This window comes from Monoraphidium neglectum, assembly GCF_000611645.1.
Source record: "Monoraphidium neglectum strain SAG 48.87 unplaced genomic scaffold scaffold00067, whole genome shotgun sequence".
NCBI lineage: Eukaryota > Viridiplantae > Chlorophyta > Chlorophyceae > Sphaeropleales > Selenastraceae > Monoraphidium > Monoraphidium neglectum.
In genome coordinates, this window is record NW_014013561.1 from 33,076 (window position 1) to 48,363 (window position 15,288).

The 15,288-nt window shown below is 61.6% G+C and overlaps 3 protein-coding genes across 3 annotated transcripts; 1 reads left to right on the forward strand and 2 right to left on the reverse strand.

Moving 5' to 3' along the window:
- Positions 1 to 670: 670 nt before the first annotated feature.
- MNEG_0775 (Heterogeneous nuclear ribonucleoprotein Q) lies at positions 671 to 4,902 on the reverse strand (the record flags this gene model as incomplete). Its single annotated transcript, XM_014050745.1, has 11 exons — positions 671 to 685; positions 1,262 to 1,360; positions 1,694 to 1,748; positions 1,914 to 2,040; positions 2,308 to 2,407; positions 2,980 to 3,070; positions 3,348 to 3,406; positions 3,791 to 3,871; positions 4,132 to 4,455; positions 4,705 to 4,734; positions 4,873 to 4,902. 11 exons carry the CDS (start codon positions 4,900 to 4,902, stop codon positions 671 to 673), a joined length of 1,011 nt encoding a protein of 336 aa, XP_013906199.1.
- A 1,458-nt stretch (positions 4,903 to 6,360) lies between these two features.
- MNEG_0776 (hypothetical protein) lies at positions 6,361 to 11,708 on the forward strand (the record flags this gene model as incomplete). Its single annotated transcript, XM_014050746.1, has 14 exons — positions 6,361 to 6,511; positions 6,822 to 6,949; positions 7,265 to 7,383; positions 7,633 to 7,759; positions 8,009 to 8,149; positions 8,501 to 8,595; positions 8,884 to 8,980; positions 9,188 to 9,240; positions 9,539 to 9,649; positions 9,882 to 9,969; positions 10,359 to 10,535; positions 10,749 to 10,787; positions 10,994 to 11,139; positions 11,492 to 11,708. 14 exons carry the CDS (start codon positions 6,361 to 6,363, stop codon positions 11,706 to 11,708), a joined length of 1,689 nt encoding a protein of 562 aa, XP_013906200.1.
- Positions 11,709 to 14,882: 3,174 nt separating this feature from the next.
- Positions 14,883 to 15,233, reverse strand: MNEG_0777 (hypothetical protein; the record flags this gene model as incomplete). Its single annotated transcript, XM_014050747.1, has 1 exon — positions 14,883 to 15,233. One exon carries the CDS (start codon positions 15,231 to 15,233, stop codon positions 14,883 to 14,885), a length of 351 nt encoding a protein of 116 aa, XP_013906201.1.
- Between the last annotated feature and the right edge of the window lie 55 nt (positions 15,234 to 15,288).

Here is a 15,288-nt window from a genome sequence, read left to right on the forward strand (position 1 = left end):
GCTGGGGGCATGCCCATTCCCAACCCCATGCCGCCGCTGAGCGCGACGCCGCTGGGGGTTCGAATAGACCCATAACTGACCCCGCCGCCCCCGCCGCCGCCGCCGCCGCCGCCACGGACGCCGCCGCCCCCGTAGCCGCCCTGCCCTTGCTGCTGCTGCCGCTGCTGTTGTTGCTGCCGCTGCTGCGCCTGCTGCAGCTGCTGCTGGTATAGTTGCTGCTGCTGGAACTGCCCCTGCTGCTGCTGTTGTCTTTGCTGTTGCTGCTGCTGCTGCTTCTGCTGCTGCCCCTGTCCCTGCCCCTGTCCCTGCTGCTGTTGCTGCTGGTTCGGCGGCTTTGCCATGTGCACATTCAGCTCGCTGCTGCCCAAAACCGGCTTGGTGTTCACGTAGACATCCGCCGCCCTGAGCGCCGCCGCTCTGTCCCTGCAGTTTGGAATGGCGCCGCGGCCCGGTGCAGTCAGAGCTGGGCGCACCTCTCGCGGCGGGGCCGGCGCAGCTGGACAAATGAGAGACACAGCTGTCCAGCTGGAATGGATTTTGCTCCGCTGCCAACGCGCGGCCGCTCTGTCGCAGGGTGTTGGGGCCCTAACAGAAGCTCAAGGGCCACGCGTGGCACAAGCACATCCATGGTGCTGAAATGCATTTATCGGCGGGACCCGCGAACCAGCGGCTAGAGGCCGCGGCGCTGCAGATTCGCAGGGCAAGGCAAGGCGTCCCACGGGGAAGTGCCGCCAGCGGGAAAGTGCGTCCCACGGGAGCCGGCGAGGCTAGTAGGGTGTGGGGGCGCGGCCCACCTGTAGTGGACGAAGCAGTAGTCTCTGATGCGGTTGGGGTCGTCCCTCGCAGGCAGGAGGTTCACCTCCTCCACCTTTGGGGGGTCACGTCCCGGAGGTTACGTTTTGGGGGTTACGTTTCGATGGTCGTATGCTGGGGGTTGCGTTTCGAGCCCGAATGCTGAGCTCAGAGGAACCCTGCAGGGTCGTCTGAGGCTGAGGGGTCGGCGACACTCCGCCAGTTGGGCTCCTGGGCTGGCGCGTGACACGCTTTGGGTCTGCTGGAACGCCCACAGGCAGCTGCCTCCTGGCACGCGTTTCACGCCGCACGACCCACGACAGGCAAACCCGCATGACGGGCTCAAAAACAGAAGCGCCGAAGGAGGCTGGGGACGCGGCACGCGCCAAAGCCGAATGCACTCAGTTGCAAGACGGCAGCAGAGCGGCACGGCAGTGCGGCCGTGACGCGGCGTGGCGGCGCGGCGCACCTCCCCGTGCTGCGAGAAGATCTCCCGCAGAGCCTCAGCGGTGGCGTCCTGCGGGAGGCCGCCCACATAGACCGCCTTTACGCCAGTGTCGGCCGGCCCCTGCCAGTCCAGGATTGTTTGAGGATATCCAGGATATTTAGGCAGGATCAACGACGGGGTGATCTCGTGCAGATTGTGCTCTCATCACGTGAAACGTCTCGCAAGGAGGAAGAGTTGCTCGCCGGAGAGCTGCATACTTCCAAGCAAATTCGGCGGGGGACTCGGGGACACCGACGACGGCTCGGCCCTCGCGCGCGCGTCTCGACGCCACAAGAGAGAGACGAGCCCTGGCCTTCACGCACGTACTGTCCCAACCCTTCTCGCAGCCGCCGCCGCGGACCGCGAGGCAAGGGCGAGGTGGGGCAAGGCCCCAAAGTCATGCCCCCAGCCAACCTGCTGCTTGTTCTTCATCTCCGCCCACGACACATTGATCGCCCGGTTGCCCACGCTGCGGAGTTGGGCAATGAGCAGGTCCACAGATATCAGACTATGCGCATGCAGGTTTGACACACACACACACATGGCCAGGTCAAGAAGTGGCGAGACGTGTCATTGCGCACTAGTCAACGCCAATGGAATATGCAACCCCACCAGCAGGCCGCCGCGCCCCCACCTGAACCCCTGCTCCAGCTTCTTGCGTGCCCTGTCAGCGGCCGCGTGGTTGTAGAACGTGAGGAAGCCAAAGCCGCGGTTCTGGCCGGAGTGCTCCTTATCTGACACCAGGTCCACATCCTCGAGTCCTGAGGCGGGGTTGATGGTTCAGGGTTGAGGGATCAGGGTTTAGGGGCCGCAGCAAGACCCTCAAGGGGCTGCCCCCGCGAGGGCGTTGGGTACGCAACCTGCACACTCATCATGACGAGCAGGCTCGAAATTGACTTGGGCTTTGCAGGCAGCCTGCGTTGTTGGATGCTTCAGGTCGCTCTCGCCCGCAGCCTGCCCTGCAGCCGCCCCGCAGGTGCCCTGCTGCCCGCCCTCGCCCACCCCGCAGCTACCCCGCAGCTGCTCACCGACGACCTCCCGCTCCAGCGCCTGACGCAGCTCCTGGGCCGTTGTGGCCCGCGGCACGTTGCCGAGGAACAGGCGGTTGTTGCTGGTGCTGAGGGAGGCCTGGGTGCGCGCGCATGCGCATGCATGTGTGTGTTGTGTCAGTGTGTGTTTATGTTGTGTGTGTGTGTGTGTGTGTGTGTGTGTGTGTGTGGTGTCACAGAGTGTGTGTGTGTGTGTGTTGTGTCAGAGTGTGTGTGTGTGTGTGTGTGTGTGCGTGTGTGTGCGTGTGTGCATAATCAGGGAGGAGAGTGTGTTTTAAATGGGCTTGAGCGCATGCATGCACGCATGCCAAATTGTGCATGGGTGCAACCACGCAAGTGTGAATCTGTTTGTGATTGTGCAGGGGGTGCCGCTGCCTGGAAGCTTGAGGACCCATCATGCTCGCCACAACCACGACAGTCGAACCTGCCACTGCGCGCTCAGGCGAGGCTGGCAGGTGTCGCCGACACAGACTCCTTCGCCGCACTCGTCCAAATGCGAGGCGCTCCACCTCAATCCCCCCTTCCCCCGGCCTGGCTCACGATAAGCTGGCCGGAGGCCCCAAACGTTGCATTGCCCCTGGCCCATGCAAGCCGGCGGCTTGCAGCCTCACAACCCCCCTTCCCCCCCCGCTCACACACACACACACGCACCCGCGTGGCGCGCCCGCCAATGTTGCGGCCATTCAGGCGCTCCACCCCCGCCTCTGCGTCTTCCTTAGAGTAAAAGACCGCAAAGGCAAACCTGAGACGCGCGGGGAGTATGGGCAGGCGACGTCGGTTGCATTGTGTTCGCGGCTGTGGCAAATGCAAAGCGGTTTTATGGGAGGCTGGTGGGCGATGTGGTAGTGGGGCACGAAAAGCCTGGGACACGAGCAGGTGTAAAACATGTTGAGAAGCAGCATGATTGATGATAAGAGCGAGAGCGCTGCAGAGGAGCCCAGGTCTTGGCGCAGGTGCAGGCTGAAGGATGCGGGAGGAGCCCGCACATGGGGGCGCAGACGGCGGGAGGCGCGCCTCACCCCTTATTTTTGGCCCCGCGGCTGTCTGAGCCGGCCCTGGGCACACGGACTGAGTGCAGCTGTGGCAGGGGTTCAGACAGGATACAATAGAGTAGGGCGGCACAGGGTGTGATGCATTACCATGGATACAGGCCAGGACAGGAAATAAAGGGGCCGGCGCACGTGTAATGGGGTGCCGCAAACAGGGCTGTGGCTATCGCCTGCGCAGGGGCCGAGCGCCCGGCCCGATTCCTCCAAGAATAGGAGCGCGTTGCATCGAGCCGCCAAGCACCCCGCACGACGCGAGCCATGCGCTCGCCCGCCGTCCCCCTCTTCCAAGGTTCCCATCAACGCCTGTTGCTCCCGCCTTACAGCCGCGAGCCTACAGCTGCGCAGACCCCTGCCGCCCACAAGAGCGCTTAGTCACCAAACAGCCCTCATTCCCGCCTCCCATGCCAGCGCACCTGCAGGCCCGTCACCGCGCCGGCCACGAACTCCCGGATCTGCTCCTCGGTGGTTTCGTGCGGCAGGTTGGCCACAAACACCTGCGCGCGCCGGCGGTGACGGCACCAGAGATCGAGCAGGTCCGAACACGCGCGCAACGCGTCGCCGACACCTTCGAGTGTGAGCTGCGGGGAACCCATCCCACGCGGCGGCCCGCACGCGCCCCGCTCACACCCGCGGCGGCCACAGCCAAGGTGGAACACAAGGCCATGTGCAGCAGAGGCGCGCCGCCTCATGCGTGACGCAGGGCCCAGGCTCCGTGTAACCCCCAGCGCTGCCGAGCTGTGGCCCCCCCACACACCTCTGTGCCGTGCGGCGGCAAGCTCATTGGGTCGCTCTCAGTATGGACGCCCCCTGTCAGCGCCACGCCGCCGAACGCGGCGCTCCCAGCCGCGCCGAAGCCGCCGAGGCCGGCGCCGGCGGCGCCCGCGCCCGCGCTGCCATCGTCGTAGCCGCCGCCGTTGCCGTCACCGCCGTTTGCGGCGGCATCGTATACGCCATCGCCATCGCCGCCGTCGCCGCCACCGCCGTCGTAGCCGCCACCGCTGCCCCCACCGGCTGCCGCGGCAAAGTCGTAGTCATCGGCGTTGTCGCCGCCTGCACCGCCACCGCCTGCGTCAAAGGCCTGTGCACAAGCAATTGTGTGAGTGCAACTGGGATGATACGGCAGGGTGTTCAAAGGAGACAAAGTCCCTAGTGCAGCGCACGCTGCAGCGGTTGTTTGTAGTCATCAGCACGTTTATCATGCAGATGGATGCCGGCAGACGGGCTCAGGCACTGGCGGGGGCGCTGCGGTGCAAGCTGAATTCCATGACATCCAAGCCCCCAGGCGCCAAGTTGCGTGCCAGCTGCTCCTGCCTCCCTCCTTACGCACGTCTCCATCGTCGTCCTCCCCATAGTCATACTGGGGTTGCATGCGAGCGGTGAGCGGGGGCTTGTGGGGCACACGGCTGCATGGCCGCTGCACTTTGTCAGGCAAGCGTCAGCTGCAGCACGTGCGCTGCTGCCGACCGACCGTACTGACCCACTGGCCTGTGCTCACCACCGCATCTTCACGTGAAGCATCCTCCATTCTTGAAGTGCGCCTGTGCTTGCTAGTCAATAGCCCCGCTGATTCTTCAGATCACCCGTGGCAAGATCGGCAGAGTGTCACAGCCGAGAAGGGGTACAGTATGTAGTTGTCTTTTGAAGTGCCGAGTGCCGAGCTAGCGGACGTTCAGCAGGGGCAGCTACGGCGGTTGGACATTAGGGACACACCTATGGTGCCGTAGCCTGAACGGCAAGAGTAGAGGAACTGCGCTGATTCCGAAAATGTTTGCGAGTGGGCTGTGTGGGGCCCTGCACTCCCCGTGGGCTGAATGTCCGCATGGTGATGTACCCAGGCCACCCTTGATAGCAAACAGGCAGAGCAAGACAAGCTCCGCCGGGAAGTACCGCAGCATAGACGCTGCCGCGCTTGATTACTTTCACCACCCAGACACTGGCGGTAGACACATGCAGGTCAACACAGTTGTGGGCCTCAAAAATGTGACGGGACAGCCCACATCACGCTTGGTTATCCACAAACACATGTGTTGACAGCCAAGCCGTTTAAAAGCAGCTGCTGGACCGGCAACTGATTAATGTGTAAGGCGATACGGGCCCCTTTTGCACGGCACCTGATTGTTCCCAAGCCAGGCAACCGCACGCATGATACCAAAGATTGCTGGCGTGCAGGACCCAAACTAAAGCGCAGTAGACTTCGCCCCTCATTCAGCAGCCCTCAGCACACACTCAAAGCAAGGTTCCAGCTTTTGGTGCAGGCCAGCGAGGCAACTGCTGTGCGGAGGCAGCTGCAGCACGTTCCTCACTTGTTGAGGGCCACTCGCCAACCTCGGACATGTCACACGCCCCACGCCGGCAACAGATGACTAGTTGGCCGAGCGCTCCAGCCACTTTTATCCGCAATATATACCCAACTAGGTGGCTTCACAGTCACCCGCCTTTGCCGAGGCAGTCGCCAGGTGGCGGGCATGAATGTGACGTCAGGGCACTTGCTGCGTGCCGCGAATGCGGGCAGGACGGCGTCGCACAAATGCCGGGCTGGACAAGTCGACCATAGTATGCAACAATCACCACTCGCATGCTCAAAGCTCTTTGCTCATCTTCAGAGGGGCGCTCGTAATCGTCAAGGAAGGTTCACAAAAACGCAGTGCCCGACGTGAGCCCGTTTCAGATGGCTGATTGCACCAACAAAGGTAGTTTGAGGTGTTTAATGCAAACCTTGCGGACGCCTCAGGGGCAGCAATCACTGCCTGCGTTGCGTGAACCACACACAGCGTACTGCGTCACGAAAGGTCAGGTTGCATGAGCAGTAAAAGAACGATTCAACGTTCTTTGAAAGCCAAGCGCTGTCAACGGAAGGCTGCGCACGCGGCTGTGGCGCTGGGGGACCTCGGCGGGTGCCTGGTGGCGACAGGGTGACGTTTCGAGTTTAGCGACGCCTCACTCAGATGTGTGCCTGCATGTCTGTCGGCTCCCTCTCGCAGGCATGATTGCCCGCGGCGTTGCCTGCGGCTTCCCCGCCCGCTGCCTGCGGCGCGCGGCCCCGACCGCTGCTCGCGTGGCCGGCACACGGCGTGTGCACGTTCAGCCCCGCCCCGCGGCAGAGGTGCAGGTGGCGACAACCGAGGCCTCAGAAGGTGGGTGGCGACTGCCCGGCCTGATCGGGATCTTTGTTGCAGTCTCCTCCGCGCAGCCCAGCGAGCCGCCGCACAAGCGTTGTGCCGCCGGCCGCTGGGCGCAGTGTGTGGTAGTGCAGGGGGGCGGCACCTACGGCGCATTCGCCGAAACAGCCCCGGCAACCGCATGCAGTGCCGACTGAAGACCTGTGAAGCAGACTTGATACCTGTCAAGGACGTAGCAAAGGCACTCTTTCGAAGACAAAATTGCAAAGATGATGTTGAATGTCAAAAATGACATCGAGCACGGGCTCATCGCCACCTGCCGCAGGCAGCCCGGCGGGCTCCAAGTTCACCCTGGGCGAGGACTCGACCAGCACCACTGCGGCGGCGGCGCCCTCCTCGTACGCGGAGCTGCGCAGGCGGCCCATTAACTTTTCGCCAGAGACCCGTTATACGGTGCGCAGCAGGGCCGCCGCGGTGGCAGGTGGCTGGGGGCCCGGCCTTCAAGAGTGATTGCGGGGAAACGCCTCGGAACCCGGGTCTTGATGGACGGCTGCGCTGACGCAGCATGTGCATGCGCTGTTGTTTTGAGTTTCTGCAAGCTCCATGCGCCCCAGCACAGCGTACGCGGTCACCATCCGCTGACAGCTCCTGAAAAGAAACCGGACGCCCTGGAAAACGCTGTTGGTTGACGACCTTCGCACAGACCAACGACCCGCGCGCCGCATCCCCCGTCCATGCTTGTCGTGTCACCTTCGCCACACTTTGCAGGTTGACAATGTTGCAGAGGCCGACGCAGAGCGCTTCCAGCTGCACTCATCTGTGCCGTTCTGGCGGACGTATGGCACCAACATGGACGTGCGCTCCATGGGCACGGGCGCCGAGGACAGGTGCGGAGCACACGTGGGGGCCTTGGTTGGTCTGTCAACACTGTCGTGGAGCGGTGCAGGCGTGACTTGTGGCCCCTGGTTGTGGCTACGTGGCCGTGAATGCTCCCTCGGCTCCAGGCTGGGTCACACAAACACACACACACATGCACATGCCCGCACACGCGTGTGCACGCACATGTACACTCTTGAGTCAGAAAAACACAGCATCGCCATGCTGAATCATGAAATCTCCCTGCACTTCTTTTGCAGCCGCCGCGCGCCGGCTTCCACAGGTGAGACCGCCCTGAACCTGCTGACGTCATCAGCACTGGCGGATGCTGAGTCCGCCGCCTACTGGGCCTACCACGTGGGCCGCACCGGCTTCTTCCTCACCACGGTGCGTGGCTGGTGTAGTGACGTGCTCGCCACATGTTATTGTATGCCTTGTCGTAAAGGTTGGCAGACAGCTGACACCACATGCACTTTTTGACACTCTCCACTCACCACTGGAGTGGGGTCTGGTAGAGCACCTCGTTCAGTTGGAAACTAGCGTGTTTGTCCATCGTTTTGCATCGCTCACTGAATCTGAAGTACACTTCAGACTGCTGCCCTCACCCCCACGCCCCCTCGCTCCTCCCACCCATAGAGCGCTGCGGGCGCCCTCGCACACCACCTGTCTGAGCAGCTCTCGGGCGGCGGCCGCCGCACGCCGTTCCAGAACCTGAGCGCCAACGCGCAGGCGGAGCTTACAAACCGCCTGTACGAGGGCGTCGCCATGTTCCAGCAGGTGAGGCCCCACAGATCAAACCTCCTGCGGGAGGTTTGACTCTCTTTCTTGTGTGTGGATTGCTCAATCAGTTTTGGAGGTTCTGACATGCGCCCGTGGTCTGGCTTGGCTGATTATGATTCATCTCAGGCACTGCACTCGTGCGCACGCACATTTGCACGCGCGTGAACACGCCCGTGGGTGTTGCGTCGCACGAATTCGGGGGATGTGCAAGGAGAGCCCTGCCTGCCCGTGTCCCCAGTGCAGAAGTCTTCGCAGCCGCTGCTTTATTATCTGAACCCAGCACCCAATGTAACTGCTGGTAAAACCTCATTCTTGCTCAAAGCACCGACGTCGCACCACGCATTCCAGGATTTGGCCGCCATCAAGGCTGGCGCGTACAAGCTGCCCTGGGACATGACTACCCCCACACACCGCCAGTTCAACCCCCTTTATGTGGCCAGCAAGTGAGTCTGGGGTGCAGCCGGCTGATCAACGCACGCGTCAGTTGCACGCTTAAAAATCCACATCACTCAAGTGCTGACGATTGGATAATCAGCTTCCTCGGCCATCACACACTTCAGACGCTCCTAACCATGCGACCACCCTTGTGTCCTCCGACCAATCAGCTGACAAATACTTTACATGCACTCAACTGTGCCTCCACTGCGTCTGCTCTCTAATTGACTGACCAACCAACCAACCCACCCACCAACCAACCAACCAACCAACCAACCAACCAAATCACCCTCCAGGGCGACAAGCTTTGTTGGAGAGGCCATCGGCACCCTCAACCGCCGCATTGCACAGGCGGACGCCTCAAACTGGTTCAGCTCCAGCATGTACCCCAAGGTGGGCGCTGACGGAATGCAGCTCGTCAATTACGATAGCTCTATCCTCTCACTCACGGGCCGTGCCTGTGCCTATGCATCTGGGGAGTCGGGCATGGTGATCAGCAGTTGCGACCCGCCGTTGGAGCTGACCTCTCTCGCCTCAGCTGACCTTCGCCTCCTCCCCTCCTCCCTGTCAATCGTGATCACATCATGATGTCATCATTAGTACTACATGGACAACACTTACCACTACCAGACAGACGGCTGGCTGTCATCCAGGTGTGAACCACCTCCTCCATTATCCATAGATCGTTACATGCAACTTGTTGTTCGGCCATAGCAGTGCACGGTGCTGATTGTCTTGCCCGTGCGGCCAGAATCTCTTCAGCATGCAGATCCTGCCACACTCTTTGGCTGGATGGAACTCAACCAAACAGCACCCTGAAACCTGCATCGGCCCCCACGCAAAATGTTACACGGCCCTTCTTTCAAGCCCCATCCGCTCACGCCACATCGTGAGCCCTCTCCCACCTGACCCATGCCGCCCGCACCACCCTGTGTGTCGCCCTGGGGCCAGGTCGGCTAATGTGTACGAGTTCTCCACCGAGAGCCTCTTCTTCGGCCGCCAGGATGCCATGCAGCGCACCGTGCTGCTCGCCATGCACGAGTGGCTGGCGGAGACCGGCAGGTGCGGCTGTACGCTTGTTGCTGCTGCCGACGCGCCGTGCTGCACCTTTCCATCTGCGTGACTCTGGCCTGCACTACAGCCGCCGCATTGGCACCTCTGTCGCGCGTGAGTCCAGGGAACCAGGCTGTCAATGGCGCCTTTTTCCAACTGCAACCTTGAAGTCCATGAAGTTGCTTACCCATCCTTGAAACCCCTCCTTGGAAAAAAACTTCACTCGAATATTCACATCCAGGGATCCCTCCTCCATGCGCCTGCTGGAGGTGGCGTGCGGCACCGGACGCTTCCACACCTTCATCAAGGACAACTACCCTGAGATGCAGGTGGGATGAGGGGCAGCCCGGGTCCACTGCTGCCGTTTGACTGTGCACCAGCGGGCAAGCGGCTGCTTGGGTGTCTTGCAGGCGGAATCGTGCATCTTGCAATCCTTTGGGGATGGATATGTGAGGGTTGCAGCGTCCTTTTTCCAGGTTACCTGTCACGCACAGGGCTACACTCACTTTGTTTAACATGGACCTGGATTGGTCGAATGTCAACGACGAAGCGCCAAAACCCTTGGCCCTGTGCAGCCTCCATTCTGCAGCCGCGTGGGACTGGTGGACTCACAAGCACATCTGCAGCTCGCAGGCCCCCCCAAAATCTGCGCGCCTTCCGAGCAACCTGAACCGCAACCAACGCACCCCCACCCTCCCTCCACCCTCCGGCCATGCAGACTGTCGCCTCTGACCTGAGCCCCTTCTACCTGGACGCCGCGCGCAAGAACGTAGCTTACTGGAAGCGCCAGCGCCAGTCGGGCGACCTGTTGGGCACGGACCTTGCCGGCGCGGGCACCACCTTCATGCAGTGCGCTGCGGAGAGCGTCCCCGCCCCGGACGAGAGCTTCGATGTGGTGCGCTGCGGGCTTGTTGGGGGGCAAGAGGGCTTGAAACCAAGGCTTGCCAACTACAGGGTTGTTTACATAGCCTGGCAATGAGCGTGCATGTCATCACACCTTTCAGCACAAGCGGCCAGGCAGGGTATCATCTAGGCGCAATGCTGGTGTGCTGCAAAGTCCCGCCCTTACAAGCCGCTGCTGTTGTGCACAAATGACAACCCGCCGCAGGTGGTTTGCGTGTACCTATTCCACGAGCTGCCCGAGGAGGTGAGGGGCTCTGCTGATCGCTGCGCTGGGCGTTTGACCACGGTCACAGTGACAGCCGGCATTCGCAGACTGGAGGCTTTTCGGAGTTTTGGTCAGCCAGCGTTGCTGTTCTTGCGCCCGCACTGGCTGTCCGCCCCCTGCTGCCACCCCTTGCGTACGCCGTCTTAACCAATGGAATCCTCCCACCTCCGCTCGCTGCGACGCAGGCGCGCATCGCGTGCGCCAAGGAGTGGGCGCGCGTGCTGCGGCCGGGCGGCCTGGTGGTGCTGGCTGACTCATGCCAGCTGGGGGACAGGCCGGCCTGGGATCCCACCCTCGGGTCGTTTGGCAACTTCAACGAGCCTCACTACAGGTGCCACCATACGTCCGTGTTTACACAGACAAAATTCAACACTGAATCCTGGCTGCACCTCTTTGAATCCTGGCTGCACCTTCATGAATCCGGGCTGTACCATCATGCCAGCATGTTTTGTTCTGTTGGAGTTTGGAAAGGGGGTTGGCAACATGTGCACATTAACTGACAGCGCTTGCATTGCATGCCTCGACAGCGCACTGCTTGTCGCTACCCCTTTGCCACCTTTGGCGCCCAACCGCCTCCTCCATTGCAGTTCAACACATCCCTGCATACAATCACCCAGCCTGTTCACGACAATCTCATCCTTAATCAATAATGCAATCCTGACCTGACACAACCTGTATCACAGGAACTACATCGCCTGCGACATTGGCGGCCTCATGGATTCGGTCGGCCTGCAGCCGCGCACCAAGTACCTCGCGTCCGCCACCAAGGCGCTCTCCTTCGTCAAGCGCGGCGGCGCGCCCGCCCCCGCAGATGAGACTGCCGCCGCTGACGCGTACTTGGCCGGAGAGGGGCGTGCGGAGGAGGCTGCTGAGGGCGCCGGCGACCCGCGGCTGAACTAGGGAGATGATGCACAGGACTTTCAGGAGGAGAGGGGTACTCCCCCCTTCATTTCTGAGGACATGCCCAGTCAGGCATGTTCTCATGTTGTGCGGCAGCCTGGTATTGTACATCAGCAAAGGTGTGTGCGTTGTGCAGCCTTGATTCAGGCAGGGTCCACTTGATTGTGCCAAATCGTGTTTTGGTTGGGCCCAGGCTTCTGGGGGAGGTCTTGCCTGGGACAAATTTCAATCCTGAGGGCGCTTCTGGGGAGGGCCTGGGAGGATAGTTGTCGTGCGTTCCTTCCTTTGGTCATAAACCCGCTTGTATCTTGACAATTGTGCAGCTAGCTGCTGTCCAGCTATCTTGTGTGCAGTGAAGCCGCTGGCACTGTATAGAGTGCAGCCGTCTGGACATGAGGAGTACGCGTTCTGCGAGGATGGTGCGCGCCGCCAGTATTGCTGGTGAAACTTGGCTTGTCAGCACGCGAAGCCGCATTTTCCTGCACTGCAAAACAGGCTTGCTTGCTTGCCCTTGAGTTGCCATTTGTATGCACAAGGTGTTGACGCAAGGGGATTACTGAACCGTGCTTCAAAAACGCCCCGCGCACAAACCTTGAGTTAGGCACCTGTGCTGTCATTCGTGTGTAATGCCAACAGCTGCCCTAGTGAGGTGATGCTGGGATCAGGGATGTCAGTTACCTGGGGCGCTGCAGTTGAGACTCGAGTTGCTAGGGCCTGGCTCCCCTGCAATCTACTAGTGAATGTGCAGCAGGCTTAGCCTTACCTGCTTCCCACGATTTAAAGCTGTTGTGGGTTTGCTTCCGCCCAGTACAGGTGTGAAAAGCTTCCAAGGGGGCTGCACTGCTGATGTAGGGCTGCAAATCAGCGTGCATCACATCTTTACAAGCGTCAAGGTCGGGTTGAGAACCGTGTCAAAGCTGCATGGCTGCCTGCAGGGCTTCAGACGTGTGTCAGCGCTGAGTCGCACTGCCAACAGTGTGTTCGCTAGCTTGTGCTTGCAACGTTTGCAAGCCGCTGCCTGCAATCACCTGAAAATTGAGCAGGGGCTGCTTTTGGTGTCCAGCCGGCAGCGTGCCAGGGCTTGGGACGGGGTGGGCGGAAGAGTGCACACTTGTCCAGTACTGTAACTGTGCCTGGGTGTGAATGGCGGTGTGCTGCTGGACAGCCTTCCGATGGAACGGCAAGCGTGCCATGCATTTGATCTGGGCTTTGGCCCTTCCCTCTGCCTGCATGTTTTTATAATAGGGACCGGTTGGGCTGACGGTTGGCCAACTGTGCTCACACTCACATGCTGCTGCTGCCGGCCGCGCCCAACGACTGTGCAGGGCAAGGCCGCGGCGCGATCCTGCTGGATCTGTGTTCACCCAGCACGGCAGACTGCCCGTAGCGTCCTACTGCCCGGTCGCCTGCTGCCCCTACCCCGCCGGCCCAGCCCCGCGGCAGCAGCCCGTCCCACGCAGACCGGACAATGTGCTCACGGCGGCAGGCTGGCGCTGGACTCCTCTACAGCTACTCTGCCATTGTCTTTCTCCTAGACCGCACCAACTCGGCTTGGCTTGCCCTTGGGTACACCTGACGGTTCCAGGGGTTCAAGGGGTAGCGGAGCACGGAGCCGAGATTGTCAATCTGCCACATGGATGACAAACGCGGCACACATTTGTTGGCGCCACAGCTTTGATGCATGTCCCTTTGAGACAGCACTGTACACGGATCCGTTGCTACGGCGGCCGGCACATCAGCGTAACCAGCCAACGCTGGCACACAGGGCGGACCGCCGCCAAGCTGCAAGGGCGATCGCGCCCGCCTGTTGTGCGCCAGCGCGCTGCCCATCGCTGCGTCGACAGAGAGGGCGGACAGCCGCAAAGCTTTTCGGAAAAAGCAAGATGCATCCGCCCGTCCAAGCGATCGCGCAGGCACCTCATCTGCACAAACGTAATCCACGGTATCAACCAAGGTGCTGTATATGGTCAAAATGCGATCCTGGGCCGGATCTGACACGAGGGGAATCTCCTTGGCAATCTTCAAAGCGCTATGGTAGCACCCCAGCTGCAGCTGCTCGCAACGCCGGAACGCGACAAAGCAGCACCGCGTCGGCGTGCGCGGGCGCGTGTGCGGCTGGGCATCGCATTGATGCTAGCCATAAACACTTAGTCGATTGCGTGCTGGTGACAGGCGCGGAGGGCACGACCGAGCAGCTCGGAGCTTCGCCGCGCGGAGCCCCGTGTCGATGACACAAAGCACGCGTTTAATCACAATAATACTCGCATAAATTGCGACAAATGTGTCCCTCCCAACCTGCTAAGGACCGCACGTCGGGCGCGCCGCATTCGCTGCGCCCGTACAGTGGGGGGTGCACATCGGGCGGTCGAGCAGCGAAAAAACTGGGGTGCCTGCATTTCGAGAATCCTGAAGGAGAGCCCCCTTGTATTGATTCCTGCGTAGGGACGCACCTCAATGATTTTGCAATACTTTTTTTAGTATGGTAGAGGCTGTCCGGAGGCAAGGCGCAAAGCGGCAAGCGCCGCCCCATGCCGCTTACCAGCAGCATGCAGCGGGCGCGCAGGCCAGGAATGCGCTGCAATGGGGCACCCAACTGCCTGGCAGACAATTAATGACGTACTGGCAGGACATTGCCCCTGCCGAGGTACGGCCCCATGGCATATACAGGCACCAAGGGCCCCGGTGTGTGCAGGAGGGGTGGACAGAGGGGGGCCGCCCCCGGGCATTGTGGGCAGTCCCATGTTGCACCCTGCAGCTGTCTACCCCTGACCACAGACCCAGTTAAGTGATGGGCATGCCCTATGCTGGGGTGCACTAGGAACTGCTACCAGTTACAATGTCACGAGTTGATTGTACGTGATGTATTTTGATAGGCGCCCTCCGTCGCGATCGGCAGTCAATGCAGCGGTGATAGGTGCACCTGTGTTTTCAGGGCTCATCTAGAGCGCCGTGTGCAGGAATATGACGAAGAGAGATACGACACCACTACCTAGCAACAATGCGTTCGACCTGGTCGGCTTTGCCCACAACAGCTCTGGTCAACCCCTAACCCACATGTGCCACCCAGGCAACCCTGGTGTCAGCTGGGCGCGGCCTGCCCAGGCGCACCCGAACACAGGCGGATTGGACCAATGACCGCCGCCTAACACAAGCTGTAACCGTCATCTGACCATATCAAACCACACCCAGCTGATCGTCGCCTGCAAGAATCCTGTCATCGTCACCAGGAGCCGCCGCTGCTGCCGCCGCCGCCGCAGCAGCAGCAGCGGCGCCGCCCGCGTCACCGCGGCCGCCGCCCCGCCTCAAGCCGGCCGGCGACAGCAGCTTCTGGAGCATCCCCCGCAGCTGCCGCCCCGCCGCAGCCCTGGCGCTGCCGGCCGCCGCGATGGCGCCGTCGCTGCCGCTGCCGCTGCCGCCGGCGCCGCCGCTGCCGCTTGTTGCCGTTGCAGCCTGCCGTTGGTCCCGCGGCACCTTGGGCGACAGCGGCCCCGCGAGCGCCGCCAGCTGGCGCCGTGCCGGCGGCATCCCAGCCCCAGCCCCTGGCCCCGCCTCCGCCCCCAGCACACCCGACGCCGGCGCC